The 15,271-nt window shown below is 42.6% G+C and overlaps 1 protein-coding gene across 1 annotated transcript in view; it reads left to right on the plus strand.

Moving 5' to 3' along the window:
* Nucleotides 1–15,023, plus strand: part of rusc2 (RUN and SH3 domain containing 2) — a 63,888-nt gene extending 48,865 nt beyond the window's left edge. The window contains exons 5-13 of the mRNA XM_008289316.1: nt 758–973; nt 1,245–1,415; nt 3,742–3,818; nt 5,380–5,554; nt 6,067–6,172; nt 7,154–7,200; nt 7,307–8,354; nt 9,605–9,775; nt 11,333–15,023. Of these exons, the coding sequence (XP_008287538.1) occupies nt 758–973; nt 1,245–1,415; nt 3,742–3,818; nt 5,380–5,554; nt 6,067–6,172; nt 7,154–7,200; nt 7,307–8,354; nt 9,605–9,775; nt 11,333–11,540 (2,219 nt within the window). The 3' untranslated portion in view covers nt 11,541–15,023. The remainder of the gene's footprint in view (nt 1–757; nt 974–1,244; nt 1,416–3,741; nt 3,819–5,379; nt 5,555–6,066; nt 6,173–7,153; nt 7,201–7,306; nt 8,355–9,604; nt 9,776–11,332) is intronic.
* The last annotated feature ends 248 nt before the right edge of the window (nt 15,024–15,271 follow it).

The raw sequence follows: 15,271 nt of genomic DNA on the forward strand, positions 1-15,271 counted from the left end.
GAATAATGAGACACACCAATAATAAATGTAATCCAGGTTTTGGCAAAAATGTTAGCAGGAAGTTTAGTTTGTTGCTTGCAGATGTTTAGGAATATTTGCTCTGAGTTTATTAAATACTTGCAGCATCCGACAGCAACAGGATCCATATCAGCTCTCTAAAGAGAAAATAAATGCATTAATTTTATGCTCAGCAGCATTAACTTTATGAATTATTTCTAATTTTATCATCTCTGACATTGAGACAGGAGTGAACTTCATCACAGCTGTGGCAATGTTTTATTTTTCTGTTTGTGCTAGTTTATTTATTAGTTTATTATTAATATTGTCCATCACTTGATGAGCTTCCAGTCTTGGTTTATGACAAATATCATGCAGCAGCTCTCTCCGTCACTTTTTATGCCTAAATGAAGAACATTAAAAGTGTCTGAATGACTGAATGCCGTCACTTTAGCAGATAAATGAAGCAGCAATGTTGCGTATCTCATGTCTGAACGGGGCTTTAGATCCAGTCAGCAGCTTTTAAAGGAATGTTCAATTGCATGTTAGTCAGTAGTTTAGTTTCAATGTTCTGCTGCACATTCTTACTGTTTTCTCTTTCTTCTCTTCCTTCATGCATGAACTTACACCCTCTCCCGTCGTTCCTTCTCCTTTTCCATTCACTCTCCTTCCTCCTCCTCTGTTCTCCTTCCATCCATGAACAAACCGTCCTTTAACCCTCCAACCATCACGCTCCTTAACGCCCCCCCGTCCCCCACAGCGCACCACCTCTCTCCCCAGGCTCTCAAATGGAGGGAGTACCGCCGTCGGAACCCTCTGGGGGTGGAGAGGGTATCGGGGGGCCACTCCTCGGCGGGATCGGGCCCCCTGTCTGGCGGCGCTGAGGCCAGAAGGGGCGGGGGACCGAGGCCCGCCCGACGCAATGTGTTCGATTTCCCTTCAACCCACTCGGGCCACTCGCTGGGACGCCTCAATGGTGCTCATGACCCACTTAGAAACACTTTGGGTTTTTTTAAGGGGTTTAAGGTTTTTTTTTCTTTCAAAGTCAGAGTGAACTTTATTGTCTCTACATGTGCAATAATAATAATAATAATACAACAATAAATACAATAAATGATGGTAAATGTAAGACACACGTTTGTTTAAAGTCACTGAGGAAGAAGGACCACATGTGTACGAGGTCTTCCTTTGGTTGTCTAACGATTCCTGGAGGGTTTTAATGTTTCTGTCCCTTTCTGTCTCGGCAGCCGGCCAGTCGGCGAAGCTGCAGCAGAGCTACAGCGACTTCCTGCCTGACTACTTCTCCCTGACGGAGAAGCCTCCCGAGGAGTTCTGCCTCTCCCCCGATGCCTCCACGTCCTCCTCTTCCTGCTCCTCCTCGCAGTCGCAGATCTCCGTCGACCTGACGCAGAAGAGAGGTGGGGCTCCGACCTGGTGGATGTTTGTGTCAGAGTCAGTGGGAAGTCTCTGAATATTTCATAGCCGGGCGCTAAACGGCGATATCCAGCTGTCAGAGCTTCAGTTTACTGTTTGCGTTTCAGATGTAGGAGTCTAGAGCCGGCTCCTGCCTGGAGAAAACATGAGCCTCCGATTATGTGCACTAGTCATTCTGATTTGAACCCTCTGAACTCCAAAACTCCAGAAATCTGCCAAAAACACAGAAACGGAAACTGAAGTGTCATATTTTCAACCATCGACAGACGTTGAGCTCAACTTAAAATCGTGATATTTTGTCCAAATCGCTTGTCTCAGTTTAAAAATTTGCCAAAAATACTCAGTTTACCCCAGATTCTGTAAAAAACTAAAGATTTTGAGCTCCTCTGCGCAACCAAGAAGTCATTATTTACTGAGCTGTGACCAACAGTTACAGAGGATCACTCAGCTGTGCTGCAGGAGACGAGACAAGTATGCAATCTAAATACAAATATATCAATATTATTTAGAGTAACCCTATTATTTTTTAAATTTGTTTAACCCTGACACCTGTGGAGACTTGGAAAATGTACGTTAATTTTAGGCTGTTGTTTTTTTTTTCTTCCAATTTTTGTCAACCAAATAATCAAAGAGATGCAACGTTCATGTTTTGCTTCTTTATGGTTTTCAAACTGTGGTATACAGCAGATAAGAGATTTTCAACTTCTCTCTACTTCTAGCCTCAGTTGTGCTGTTTCCATAGAGGTGCAGGACTTCATATTGAAAGTGAAAAATGAGTTCACAGGGAGGGAAAATGCAAAAAAAAAACAAACGCCCAGGAGCTGCCTGGAGTTCAGAGGGTTAGGAAACCACTGGTTGTTGTTGGCATCAGTAGTGAGGCTTTAGGTGGGTGGATTTTTTGCAGTGTTATTGACTTTTAAACAAAGTTGTGTTGCGGATTTCTCAGAATAAGACTGGGATTGTCGCTTCGATTGCTGTCTGGTCTCTTTTGTCACCTCTGCACTACGAAATGTTCTGGAGCTGTGCAGCAGTTAATTATAAAGAAGAACACACAGACTTCCACAGCTGCTTAGAAGAGAGAATCCTACTAGTTGATTTAGTTCCTTAATATTTGGGATTCTTTCATCAGAAAGACACGTCTCTACTCCTGTCTCACCTCTTTAAAATCTAGATTTCTGCATCATTGATCTTCACTCGACTTCTTTCTAATTTTAAAAAAGCCTCCAGCAGGATGATGTGCTGTGTTTTTAAGGACCTTTTGGGTTCATACAGGGAGCCACAACAAGTCTGCTACCACGAATTCCTCTTGTGCTGCTGCATTGCAGACAGAATCCGATAAAAAGTCTCCCTTTACTGTTCTGATGATCACATTTCCAGATCACGGTGCTGTTGTTAGAGAGAACGGGGGGTGACTTGATGCTGCTGAAGGGTCCTTCAATGAAGAGCGCCTCTCAATGAGTCATCCAAGGCCTCTTCAGGCAGCTGGGGGCTTTTACAAGGCCAGCCGAGGGTCTGCTAGAGTCAAAGGGATGTAAATTTATCCATATGCAGTAGTGTGTGTGTGTGCGGTAGATGCTGATTTGTGTCCTCTAAGCTGGAGTAGAAGGTGGTATATAAACAACAACTGTGGTGTCGGAAATGGAGTATAATCCTGTTTTAACAAGGGAAGAGATGATCCGGCTTCAGGTGGATCATCCAGGTTTACTTCCCTGTACGGACCCAAATCTACACTGCTGAGGTCGGATTCATTAATCCTTATTTCACCTTTGACTCCCGTTCACTGTGTCCCAGAGACGTATTATTTATCCCGCAAGGCGTCTAGTGAAGCAAAAGTTCTTCTTGTTCAGCAGAAGTGTGCATCGCTGCCTTTGTGAGTGTTTTGAAATCTTCACTGAGATGTCGACATCGGTACATTTTGTGCTCGGAGCCGTTCGATTGCAGTCAGAAGACGGTCGCTGCTGCTCATTACACAAGTCGTTGCTGCTTTAGTAAATCTATAATAAATTAATGCAGATCTGGAGAGGACACAACATTTGCAATAGATGTCTATGCTAAACTATGATGCTTCTCACTTCCCTGCAGGAGAAAACACACATACAAGATTGTTTTGGGGGTTTCGTTACCTTCATTTAAAAGTTACAAAACTGGGAACTCATTGCTGAGAGTATTTGCACCTTATTTGCTCAGAAATCAGGCCACACTCCAAGTCATGGATTTAGTAGAATCATACAAAAAAAAAATCTTAAGCTACAGCCAACGCAAAGACCGTGAAGTGGACTAAAAATGCTTCTTTCCCCTTTCCTCCGTCAGGTTTGGTGAAAGCCGTGAACACAGCGGTGGATCTGATCGTGGCACATTTTGGTACCAGTAGAGACCCGGATGTAAAGGTAGGAGGAGATGTTGGTGCTTTAGATTCACAGATATCACAACTATGCCAAGTCTTTCTGAATATAAAAGGAGTGCTGGTTCTGCTGGTTGATTCGGGCTCACGGGGTAACATTTCGAAACTACGCCATGTCATCGAAAAGTTGAGGTGCTGTCAAGGTCACGAATCAGGAGACCAAGTAACTCCAACAACACCAGGACCTGTGTTGTGTTCCTTTTTGTGATCACGTGTAGGTGCATATTTGCGATTTCAGCATGGATCTCAAACTGAAACAAAAGGAAAACATCGTATTTTGTGTCAGTCGGTAGCCGAGATGATTCAAGCTTCTTGTGGCGGAGCATCGTAGTTGTGAGAGGCGGGTCTGTGGGTACCACCAAGAGAAGAAACAGAGCTTTACAAATGTTGTTTTCTTCAACATTCAGGCAATTTGTCACAGTGAATTCAGCGTCCACAGCTGGATTGTCGAGGCAGAGTTCTACTGTAACGTCCTAAGGCAGGGGTGTCGAACTCTGGTCCTCGAGGGCCGCAATCCTGCATGTTTTAGATGCTTCCCTCTTCCAACACACCTGATTCAAATGATCAGGATCGTTATCAGGCTTCTGCAGAGTTTGATGATGAGCTGATCCTCTGTCCTAAGGTGTCTGAGGGAGAACATTCAATGCAAATGACCTAAAGTGTGGAATGCTGACATGTGAATTGGATGTTTTGGTCAAGACAACACAATTGTCGCTCTCCGCTTGCCTTACCGGCCAGATTCACCTCCCTGCTACTTTTCGTCTTCCCATAACTGAAATTCAAGGTGAAACTTTCTAGCTTCAGTGCTAATCACAGCCGGTGCGTCACATTGTTTGTGTAACAGGACTTCCACGTAGTGTAACAAGTGATGCAGGAGCGCCGGGAGCAGAGTATCGCTGCACAACAAGTCTATGCCAACAGGAATACCAGATTCATATGAGGAGTGATTTTGGATTTTTATAGCCACAGTCTCTGAACTTCATGATCACATCTTGTGTACTGGTGTTTGCATACATTTAATTACGGCAACACAGTGCAATCAAGTTCAAAAGAATTTAGTTTAGTTGGTGAATTACATCAGTCTCACAGACAGATGGAGCCATCAGACCTTTTTCAGTTCTCCAGTTCAAGCTCATTCCTGCGTAATGGGGCTGACTTTGATCTTTTTGATGCACACCTTTCCTGACCAGCACTCCTTTTCTCCAAGCGGTTTCATGTGTTTATTTTCTGAAATCTGACTGATTTCCTGTGACTGTTTCTTTATTTGATAGGTTCACTCACTAAACTGAATACACAAAAAATGTATTTGCACAGGACTGATGAGACGTTTCATACGAGCTGCAGCTCAGTCTAATCCAGAGAGCACAAAGAAAAGCAAATACAGCCCGTCGTGATCCATCGATTGAACAAACAGATTATTTGCTCTCTCCTCTTTGATTTGCATGATCACACACGAGTAAATAAATCGTGCACGTGGTTAAACAGACAAATGCAGTCGTGGAAAAAAATCTCACTGAGGTTTATCTGTGATGTTTCAACTCCACCAGGCCAAACTGGGGAACAGCTGGGTGAGTCCCAACGTGGGTCACCTCATCCTGAAGTATCTGTGCCCGGCGCTGCGCGAGGTTCTGCAGGACGGCCTGAAGGCCTACGTGCTGGACCTGATCATCGGACAGCGGCGCTGTCAGCCCTGGAGCCTGGTGGAGGCGTCCACACAGCTGGGTGAGAACACGACTACGCTTATTTATCAAAAGTTGTTTGATTTTCCAACAAGTGCTTCACTCTCGCCTGCTAATAATCAACAGTAATCAGTATCAGCGTTATTATTGATCCACTGCGGTATTTTGCACAGCAGAACCTTCAAAATTCCATTTACAACATACAAAAGTTAGACATTAAATATTGTTCTGCTCCGAGGTGGTGAAGCAGTAAGGTGTTAGACTTTTATAGCAGAAACATGCTTTCTATTTAACCCATTCTTTAAAAATCAACCATAAACTGAAAACTTGTTGGTGAGGCACACGTCAGAAAGCTGAACAATATTTTATTACATCTAAAAGTGAACTAAACTATTGATAGAAGGACAATAAAAAAAGAAAAGTTTTAATTTTCAATAACTTCAGAGATTTTTTTGACTAATTTCTTAGATGCACAGTAACAAAAAAGTGAACTTATCTGATGACCAGTGTGGGGTTCTTGCAGTTAACTGTTTTTTAATGCTTGTCTCCCCTCAGGTCCGTCCACTCGTGTTCTCCACAGCTTGTTCTCTAAGGTGAGCCAGTACTCGGAGCTCACGAGTCACAGCATGAGACTGAACGCCTTCATCTTCGGCCTGCTCAAGTGAGTCGCTTTCTTTATCGCTCTTTTCATCGTTGTTTGCATTCTGAACGTAGAGATCAGGATCTTCAGGCTGGTTTAGCAGACAACTATCATATTGAGCTTTATTAAGATTTGTTAAAGTACCTTAATGTGGGAAAACAAAGTCTGTAAATATTAGTTTAGTGCACACTAAGTTCTCAAGAGAAAGTTACCACAATGCATTGGTCCAATAACCATGTTGCACTGCAGCACATCTCTATCAGCTGTGTATAAACGGCTCCATAATGCTACTAGAGGTCTAAAACTTTCCAGGGGACCATTAAGCTAAAGCTACTGCAGTGAGCTACAGTTACACACAAAATTGGAAATTCAAGAGCTCCTATTATTCTCTTTGCATTTTTCCATTTCCTTCAAATGTGTTTTTGCACATAAAAGAACTTTAAACTGGTGAGGCGCTGCAGCAACGCACAGTATCAGAAAAATAGCATGTTTTTGAATATTAAAGCATATTAAACCTATCCTAGCTTACCCCAAAATTTTAATAATAAACCTGTAAATGTGCAAATTATGGGCTCTTTAATATTCTATTTGGAAAAAGGCATTGTGCTGATGAATGGTTTGTCCCCAGTGGAGCAAGAATAAGACACAGTGAGCATTGATCTAAACTGTCGGAGGCACAGTGATGTTTGAGGAGGTTTATTTATGCTGAAAAATAACAGAAATCTTTTGTTTACTTATTGTGTTCTTCAGAATCATATCCGTGCTAAACGGTAGTTTCTGCTGCAACAGATGTATTTTTTCTTCATGCTGTTGCCAACTGCTGCTCAGAGCGAATCCAAGGGAATCTTTAGATTTGCTGAGTTTTTTACTTTATAGCATCTTAACCTTATTATGTGAAGTGCCCCGAGATATATTGTGAGTGGGCGACATATAAATAAAACTGGATTGAATTGCTTTTCCTTTGTTGCAGTTTTATAAAATGTTATTTTTATTCTGTTTCAGCCTAAAATCTTTGGAGTTCTGGTTCAATCACCTCTACACACATGAAGGTACGACCATAAGATGACATTTATCTTGTACCTTGTGCTTCTATTAATCTTTATGTACTGAGACAGTTGTCATATTTGGTTTTCTGTTTCTTCTGTCTTTCTTCAGATATCATAGCAGCACACTACAGCCCGTGGGGTTTCCTTCCCCTGTCGCAGGGGGCCTGCCAGCCCCTCTTTGAGGAGCTCCTCCTGCTGCTGCAGCCGCTGTCGCTGCTTCCCTTTGACCTGGACCTGTTGTTCGAGCCTCACCTCCTCCAGAAGGGCCAGGAGCAGCTGCGTCGCAAGGAGCAGCTCTGCTCCGCCGGCCAGAGCGCCGACCAGTCGAGCCGCTCCACCTTCCAGCTCATGCGGGGCTGGAGCACCACCGTCAGCGAGATGGTCCGAGACTCGGGCGCCGAGGCCAAGAAGGAGAGGACGGGGCTGAGACGAGAGGGGACGTGGCCGAGGATGGAGGTGGCCGGATCGAGACGGGACGGAGTGGGAGCGAAATCCAGGCTGAGGAAGGAAGGAGCGACGACCGAGAGCATGACGGACGAGCCTGCTGGCAGAGCGACGAGGATGGAAGTAGGGTTTGCTGATCTGTGGAGGGAGAGAGGGCTGGAAGGCCAGAGGATGAAAGGTGTCGGGCAAGAGAGCAGCGCCGAGAGTGAGGATGCACAGGACAGGAGGAAGGAAAAAGCTCCTGCAGACGAGGGGCGGCAGCGGCAGGACAGACAAGCCGGCTGGTGGTACCAACTCATGCAGTCCTCCCAGGTCTACATCGACCAATCCACAGAGGGCTCCAAGTTTGTCAAGGCCGAGAAGAGGAAGAAGTCATCAGAGAGGCGACAGGGACAGCTGCCGCCCGCCAGAGAGGGCGTGGTGGAGGGAGCGGAGTCCAGCCAGGAAGGCGAGATCAGGAAAAGCAGCAGCAGCGAGTCGACCGGGTCCAGAGGTCGGCCTTCGTGGATGGGAAGCCCCCCAGAGTCGGTCCTCAGCCAGGAGAAGGACGCAGATCCTCTGGAGGTGGCAGGGGCCGGAGCTCAAGCTGCAGCCCAGGAGGAGAGCCCCTCGCACGGGCAGAGTCTGCGCTGGGGCAGGCTCTTTGGTTCCAGTCTCGGTTCTCCCTTGAGAGCGGAAGCAGCAGAACAGAAGGCAAAAACTCAAAAGACAAGGTGAGGAAAGGCTGTCTGGATTATGACTGACCAAAAGCAACAGAGGTTCTACCAACAAAAGTTGTTCATTAAGTCTCAGTCCTGTGTGCCGTAGACGCATCAATAGCTGTGTTTCAGGAACACATTCTAGTGTTGCATTAGAGAAAGTCACCAGAAAAGGCAAAAACTTCACAAAATAATGTTTACTCACTGTCTGCTTGTGCATGATATTTTTCTTAATGTCAGCAAAATCCTTCAAAATACCAAAAACAACAAATATTCTACTGACAAATATTGTTTGTGCAGTTTGAGTTCTCGGTTAGTGTCGGTGGTGTTTTAAATCTAGTCAGAACACATTAACAGCTGTGTTTCCATCCCATGTTTTGAAGGTCTGCATTAGAAAAGGTCACTAGACACAGCAAAATCCTAAAAAAAAAAAAAAGACTTCACCTATTGTGCAACAAAAGAAGAATGAACAGTCAGTTTGGATTTAATATTTTTCCAAAAGTCTATCACAAGACTGAAGCCAGCAAAGATTAGTCAAGTCTAATTCCTTTATGAGCCCCAGTGTTGTTTCAAAACTAGTAAAAATACATCAGCAGCTGTGTTTCCAGCACATACTTTGAGGTATCGCGTTAGAAAAGAAAATCTTCACATATTCCACAAATAGAAGTATGCTCACTGTCTGTTTTTGTTCAATATTGTTCTCATTGTCAGCAAAATCCATCAAAGACTAAAACCAGCAAAAATTCTACAAAAAAATGTTTGTCAAGTCTAATTCCTGTGTGCTGTGGTGCCATTGTTGTCCAAAAACCAAACAGATGATGCTCACTTTAGGTGGTTTTTAAGAGCTGACAGGCTTCATAGTTTATCTTCTTCTTCTCTGCTTGTTACGTTCATGCGTCATGCAGCATTTACTGCCACCTCCTGGCAACACAGGATAGTTTCTCTGCTCCGAAGCAATCTGATTTGCATTTCGTTTTTTGCAATATTTGAAATGTTCACCTTCATATCCAGTTTTATGGAGCTACAGCTGCACTGGGTAGCACACACATTCCTGCTGCTGTTACTAAAGCGTCTTCATCTACAGCTGAATATAGTCCAACATAGAAGCAGGGGCCAATCAGATTTAAGAGGAAGTCTGACGATTTTTAAGTTCAAACCTGCTAGTCTAGGTCTATTTACAAGAGCTGTAACCAAGTAGAAAAGTATGACTGCCATGAGGCTCATCTTTAAAGTTTTAAAACTATCTCAATGTTTTATTTTCTCAGGCCTCCGTCAGGTTGGCTCGGCTTGGACAGATCTGTTCTTGACCTCGTAGCTCAGACTCTTGGAGGAGGAAGTGGCAAGAAGGCGGAGAATCCTGCTACACCCACTCACCCCCAAACCACAGCCGCAGCAGCATCCAACCAGCCGAGTGAAGCCAAACAACGGTCTACGTGGTGAGAAACCGCTGCACGCTCACACCAGAGAAACACGCTACATATATATTCATCTGTTTGTCCAGCATACGTCCCTCATATCTAAAGATTTGGTTAAAACAGCACCAACATATATGAGGTCAGAATCAAATGAAAGCGTGCAAATGTTTTTAAAGTGAGCGTCAAAACAACAAACAAACAAACAACAATAAAACAAAAAGACAGGCCCAATGGAAAAGTATTTTTGTAATCATGTCTCTAATTAAAGACTCAGTGAGGAAGTGAAAATGTGTAGCACACTTAGGTCACTGATTGAAGAATTTTTCAAGATTTCGAGACCTTTGTTTGTCACAAACACAGTTATACACAGTGTAACACGCAGTGAAATGTATTAAGCAGAAGAATTTTAAAAAAAGGACACACAAGAAACAATTATATATATTTTTGTGCCCGTAAATGAGATTTTAGCCACAGCACTGAAATGATTGAACAATTAAGAATAAAAAATATATATATGCATATATATTAGTTATAAGTTTTGCCAATTGAGGTTCAGTTTAGTGAAGCATGAAAGACATTTTTGTTTATTATGTGGTGAACATATATTTTTGTGGAATAATGTCACACAGACTCATTTCCTCATCGACCCATTGTCAGTGAATCTACCGGCTACTTCACTTAATGATTTCTCATCTGCTGACTGCTCTTTAAAACGTCAGAAAAACCTGAAAAATGTCACAATTTCTAAAAAGTGATCTCTTTAGATTGTTTGTTTCGCCTGGTGGACGTTTCAAAACACAAACACATTGAGATTATTGTCAATTTGCAGAGCAGAGAATCTGAAAAAGACACTTTTCTCACTACTCTGCACATAAACTCATGTTTCACCAATGCTGCATGTACAACGTGCTCCCTTGTACACCATTGTTGAGCCAAGCTGCACTTATTTTAGTGATCGGGTGTGTTGTTTTATTTTCCTCTCAGTCTAAGTTGTCTCCCCTCTGCTCCGTGTACACACTGCCTGCAGTTCAGCCAAAAAAGATACAACATTTTTATCACGTTGCAGTTTAGTCATTGTTGGTTTCCCAGTTGTGCTGAGAAGTGCAGAATTGTTGTTTTTTTAACAGAATCTGTTTATTTTGGGCAGTTTTTAAAATGACAAATGTTGAATAAATTTCCCAGTTTTATGCTTAGATTTAGTCGCTTTGCCCAACAGAACCACACCTGACACATGAACAGTTCAAGGACCATTGGAAAATTGTAAATCAGATGATTCTCTCTGTTTTTACAGTTTCTGGTTGTACTTTGGTTCATTGAACACCCGTTTGGGGTTCAAAGGGATAATTATATGTTCCTTATTTTATGTTATTATGAATGAGTTGCATAACAAACAACACAATAGACGTCCTCCCCTCAGACTAACTAAACTATCTCTATACAGAGATTTAAACATTTACACTTTCTGTAGTAAGATTGTGAAGGTGATTAACCTTCAAGAATGTGTTTTTTGCACAAGGCATCATTACTTCTCTAAAGGCTGCAGATCCTGTGATATCCTTGTTTCTCTCTTGTCATTAGTGAGGTCCGAGCGTTGTGCCACCACATAGCCACCGAGCCCGGCCAGCTGAGCTTCAACAAGGGCGACATCCTGCGAGTTCTGAGCAAGGCCGACCCCGACTGGCTGCTGTGTTCTCTGGGCTCCGTCCAGGGTTTGGTCCCCATCATCTACGTCACCCTCAGCGGCATGGACGACAGCCAGGACGCCGCCGGACTCGAGCAGTGCTGAGAAGGGGAAACGATCCACAAGATGAAGCTCTGGGTATCCCTGCCACTGATTTACTTGATATCCTGTTTTGGGCTGTACACGGGGGACTGATTCCTGACGAACACTGTAGAAAAAAAATGAAGATGATGTACAGACACGTGCGAGGGAAGCATGCAGGCTCAACCACAAACTCACATCTGCTTCAAAAAAAACCAGACAAGTATGCATGCATACATCCAGAAACCAAAAGACCAGAAAACAAACCCAAAGACTCCAACACACGTTCTTTCTCTGCGTGACGCTGTCCGACCCGCTTAACTCTGTGACCGTCCAGTCTATAGATCACCCATCTCTACTGTCAACAACAAGAGGAGACGGTAATCTTCACTCTATGATATACTGCGTACCATGACTGGCTGCACTTTGCTGTACTGTCTGTACATTCACCTCGCTGTGCCACACTCTGAACACAGTGCTCAGTTTTTGCTCTCAGCCTGGTCCGACGTCCTGTTGCTTAATTAGTGCTGATTTCATTCGCGTAGAGGCCAGTGAATCTCTGATTTTTTTTATTTAATATTTTTTAGGATTTAAGGTGGTTGATATAAAAGCAAAAAAATAAACAATGAACTTTCTGATCCATGTCAACTGTAGTCGCGGAGAATTTGAGAGTAGAAAGAGTTTGTTTTAAAGGCTTTTTAACCATTTAAAGTAAAAACGAAACAAAAAAAATCTGTTTCCTTTCCTCCATATGTCTTTTTTGATCACTGTTCTTCAAACCTGGTTTCTTCCAAGACGATTGGATGGATGTACTGACTGCAGACTGTGTAGTAAAGATGGAAGTCGCCACTGTGACGTCACTCATTGGTTTTTGGTCATCACTGTCTTGTTTTGTTTTTTTAATCCAATATGACTACGTGGGCCCACATGTTGGCCACAGCATCCTTTATTTCTACGATTCCCATTCATTGTCTTTGTAGACAGTCGCGTGATGCGTTCTTGTAGCAGCGTGCTGAGTTTCGAGAGACGAGGCATCACATTGGCCCCTCCTCGTTTGCATGAAGTTGAGGTCAAGACTCTTTTTGCAAATCAGAGGTGTCTGCCGTGACCCTCTGCTTCTGGAAACTCTCGAAAAACTGTTAAACTGATTGCAGTCGATTGAAAATGAACATAAATTTAGTAGCCTGTTTCTCACCTCAAACGTTTTCAGAAACACATTTTGGGGTAGTCCTTTAACAGTATTAAGGCTTCCAAACCAGCCACCGTGTTGGTCCAGTTTACAATCAAGTGAGTGTAGAGTTTGTCCAATCAGGTGCAACCAGCAATTGTGCCATTGTCGGAGGTTGTAAACTGTATTGGTTCCCAGTTGGTGACCATCTGTCAATGATCTATTGTAACATTGCCTAGTTCAATGTCCAACAACCCCTGTGGACACCTAACATCAGTCACAAGGAAGAACAAATCTAAAACATACCCCGCTTTATCGTCTATTCTGCTCTAAATGAGACCATAATTTGTTAAATTTCCGCCATGTTGTCTTGAAGTAGACTTGAAGCAAGCAATCGAGACCATAGACTTTTCAGGAAAGTGTTTACTGATTTATCAAATTAAGGGAGAAGTGCCGTAAATTTCTCATAGAATGGAGTACAATTGAGTCGCCCCCTGCTGGCTATGAGAAAGAAAGCAGGCACTTCTGTGTTGGCTTTGCTTTTCATAAGCATTGTCCATCTTTTATAAACAGCTAGCCTTTTCATCCTGGGATGAAACTATGGCTGACAGAAACGACAGAGTGCCAATAACTGCAGTTCCTTAAATGGCCACTAGAGGCTGGAGTCAACCTCCATAGACTTCCATGTTAAAATGTCCAACTTTACAGCAGAAACCATAAAACAAAAAATTATTTTGATCTTTATAGGTGGAGCATTTTAAATAACTCACCTGTTTAAACTGAATCAGGTCTCAAAGTAATGCAAATTTACGGTTAATGTTTGCATAGCGCCACCTCTTTGCTCATTCTTGCATTTGCTTGGATTTAAGAGGACACTGCCGAGCTGACGTCACAGAGGGTTCATCCATCTTAATCTACAGTCTACGAGTTGTTTCATTGCATGTAACTTCACAAAAATGTTGTCTTTTTCCCGTTTCACCTCAAACTCGAGAGGGTGGCTTGTGATGACGAACGCAATCGAGCGAGTGGCCGTTGGTACGTTCTGTAGACGCATAAATGACTTACACGTATGATAAGTTCTATTTATTTATTGACTGGTTTATTTAACTGACCGAAGCATCTAAATGGACAGAAAACGGGAATGTCTAATGGAAGCAAAGGTCTGTGGGGACATTTTTCAAAATGATTGCTAATTAGTTTCACGTTTTTGCATTTAGAAAGGGGTTTAAAAAAAAAGAAAAAAAAAGCTCTTCTATGCCTTAAAGTGCTTGAAGGAAAAAGAGGCAGTCGCCCAGTTAGTGAGATAATATTTGTCCCGACATCACGGTATATTTTGTATATGCTACGACGTGACATTTTCCCCAGATTCATGTCTGCACAGATGCTTCAGAGGAAAGTATTGTGAAGAAATAGAAATCTATGGTGATATTTTTGTGATGCTTAAAGGGAAACCACCAACACATTTTTGTGCTGGCGGCTTTATGGGCGCGCTACCTGTCGCGCCCAGGTGTAAAAATGTGGCCTTAGGTTCAAAAAGAGTTGACGAAGAACAAAAAAAAAAACCCGGCTGTATACAGTAAACCTGCATAGATGTTAACTGTATACACATGCCCAGTCTGAATACTACACATTAGAAGGTGGTAAAATCTATGTACATTTATTAAATAAATGAATGCTTGTGTATTTTTTTGAGAATCTTACATAGGATATAATTTTACCATTTATTTTCTTTTTGTTGCATTATTGTACAGTTTTTATTTTTATGTATGATTTTTAACATTTAACGTCAACTCTCATCGAACTGTAAATATATTTAAATCATGCAATGGTTCAGTTCTGCCATAGAGCTATATGTACGAATGTCATTAACGCATTTTATGTTAAATACAGAAAGCAAGTATAAGCTTTAGTTTCACCGCTAACAACCTGATGACTATAACACAGAGTTTCAGAGGCAGTTCGCTGTGTTCGTTGACATCGAGCTCAGAGTTCACGGGAAGTAAAACACATCGTAGTGATTAAAAACCAGAGAGACACGGAGGCTCAGGGGGGTCAGAGGCAAAGACAGATTCACTTTTAATTAGATTCGCTGAAATGTTGTGCATTTAAAGTAGAAGAGGCGTCAACGAGAGGAAGAAAGAAGGCCGCTTCGTTCCTTTTTTCCTTCTCTCAGGTCTGTTTTCTCTGTGCTTTCTCTCTGCCGGCTGCCTCCTGCCTGTAAATACCTTCAGCATCAGTGACACTGCTCTTCTCTCTGTGTCCAGGCTATATGATGTGTACGTATGACATTATCAAACTACTATGGATGTTAAATAACAAAGTGCTCATGTGATCACAAACTCTCAACGCTCCTGTGTCTTTTGTCCTTTAGCTTAAGGCTTCTACGGTCCAAATACTAACTCAAGGGATGTGTTTCTATCACTCAATTAATGCATGGTTGCAAAATAAAATAAAAAAATAAAAAAAAAACCTAATTTACAGATTTACAGATGTAGATAAACTATTTAAGCAGCAACCATTATTTTTGATCGGCTGGGTTGTCATCATAATGCTGCATCAGCGATATTATGAGTATATTCAACACAAA

Source organism: Stegastes partitus, unplaced genomic scaffold (assembly GCF_000690725.1).
Source record: "Stegastes partitus isolate 25-593 unplaced genomic scaffold, Stegastes_partitus-1.0.2 Scaffold606, whole genome shotgun sequence".
Lineage (NCBI taxonomy): Eukaryota > Metazoa > Chordata > Actinopteri > Pomacentridae > Stegastes > Stegastes partitus.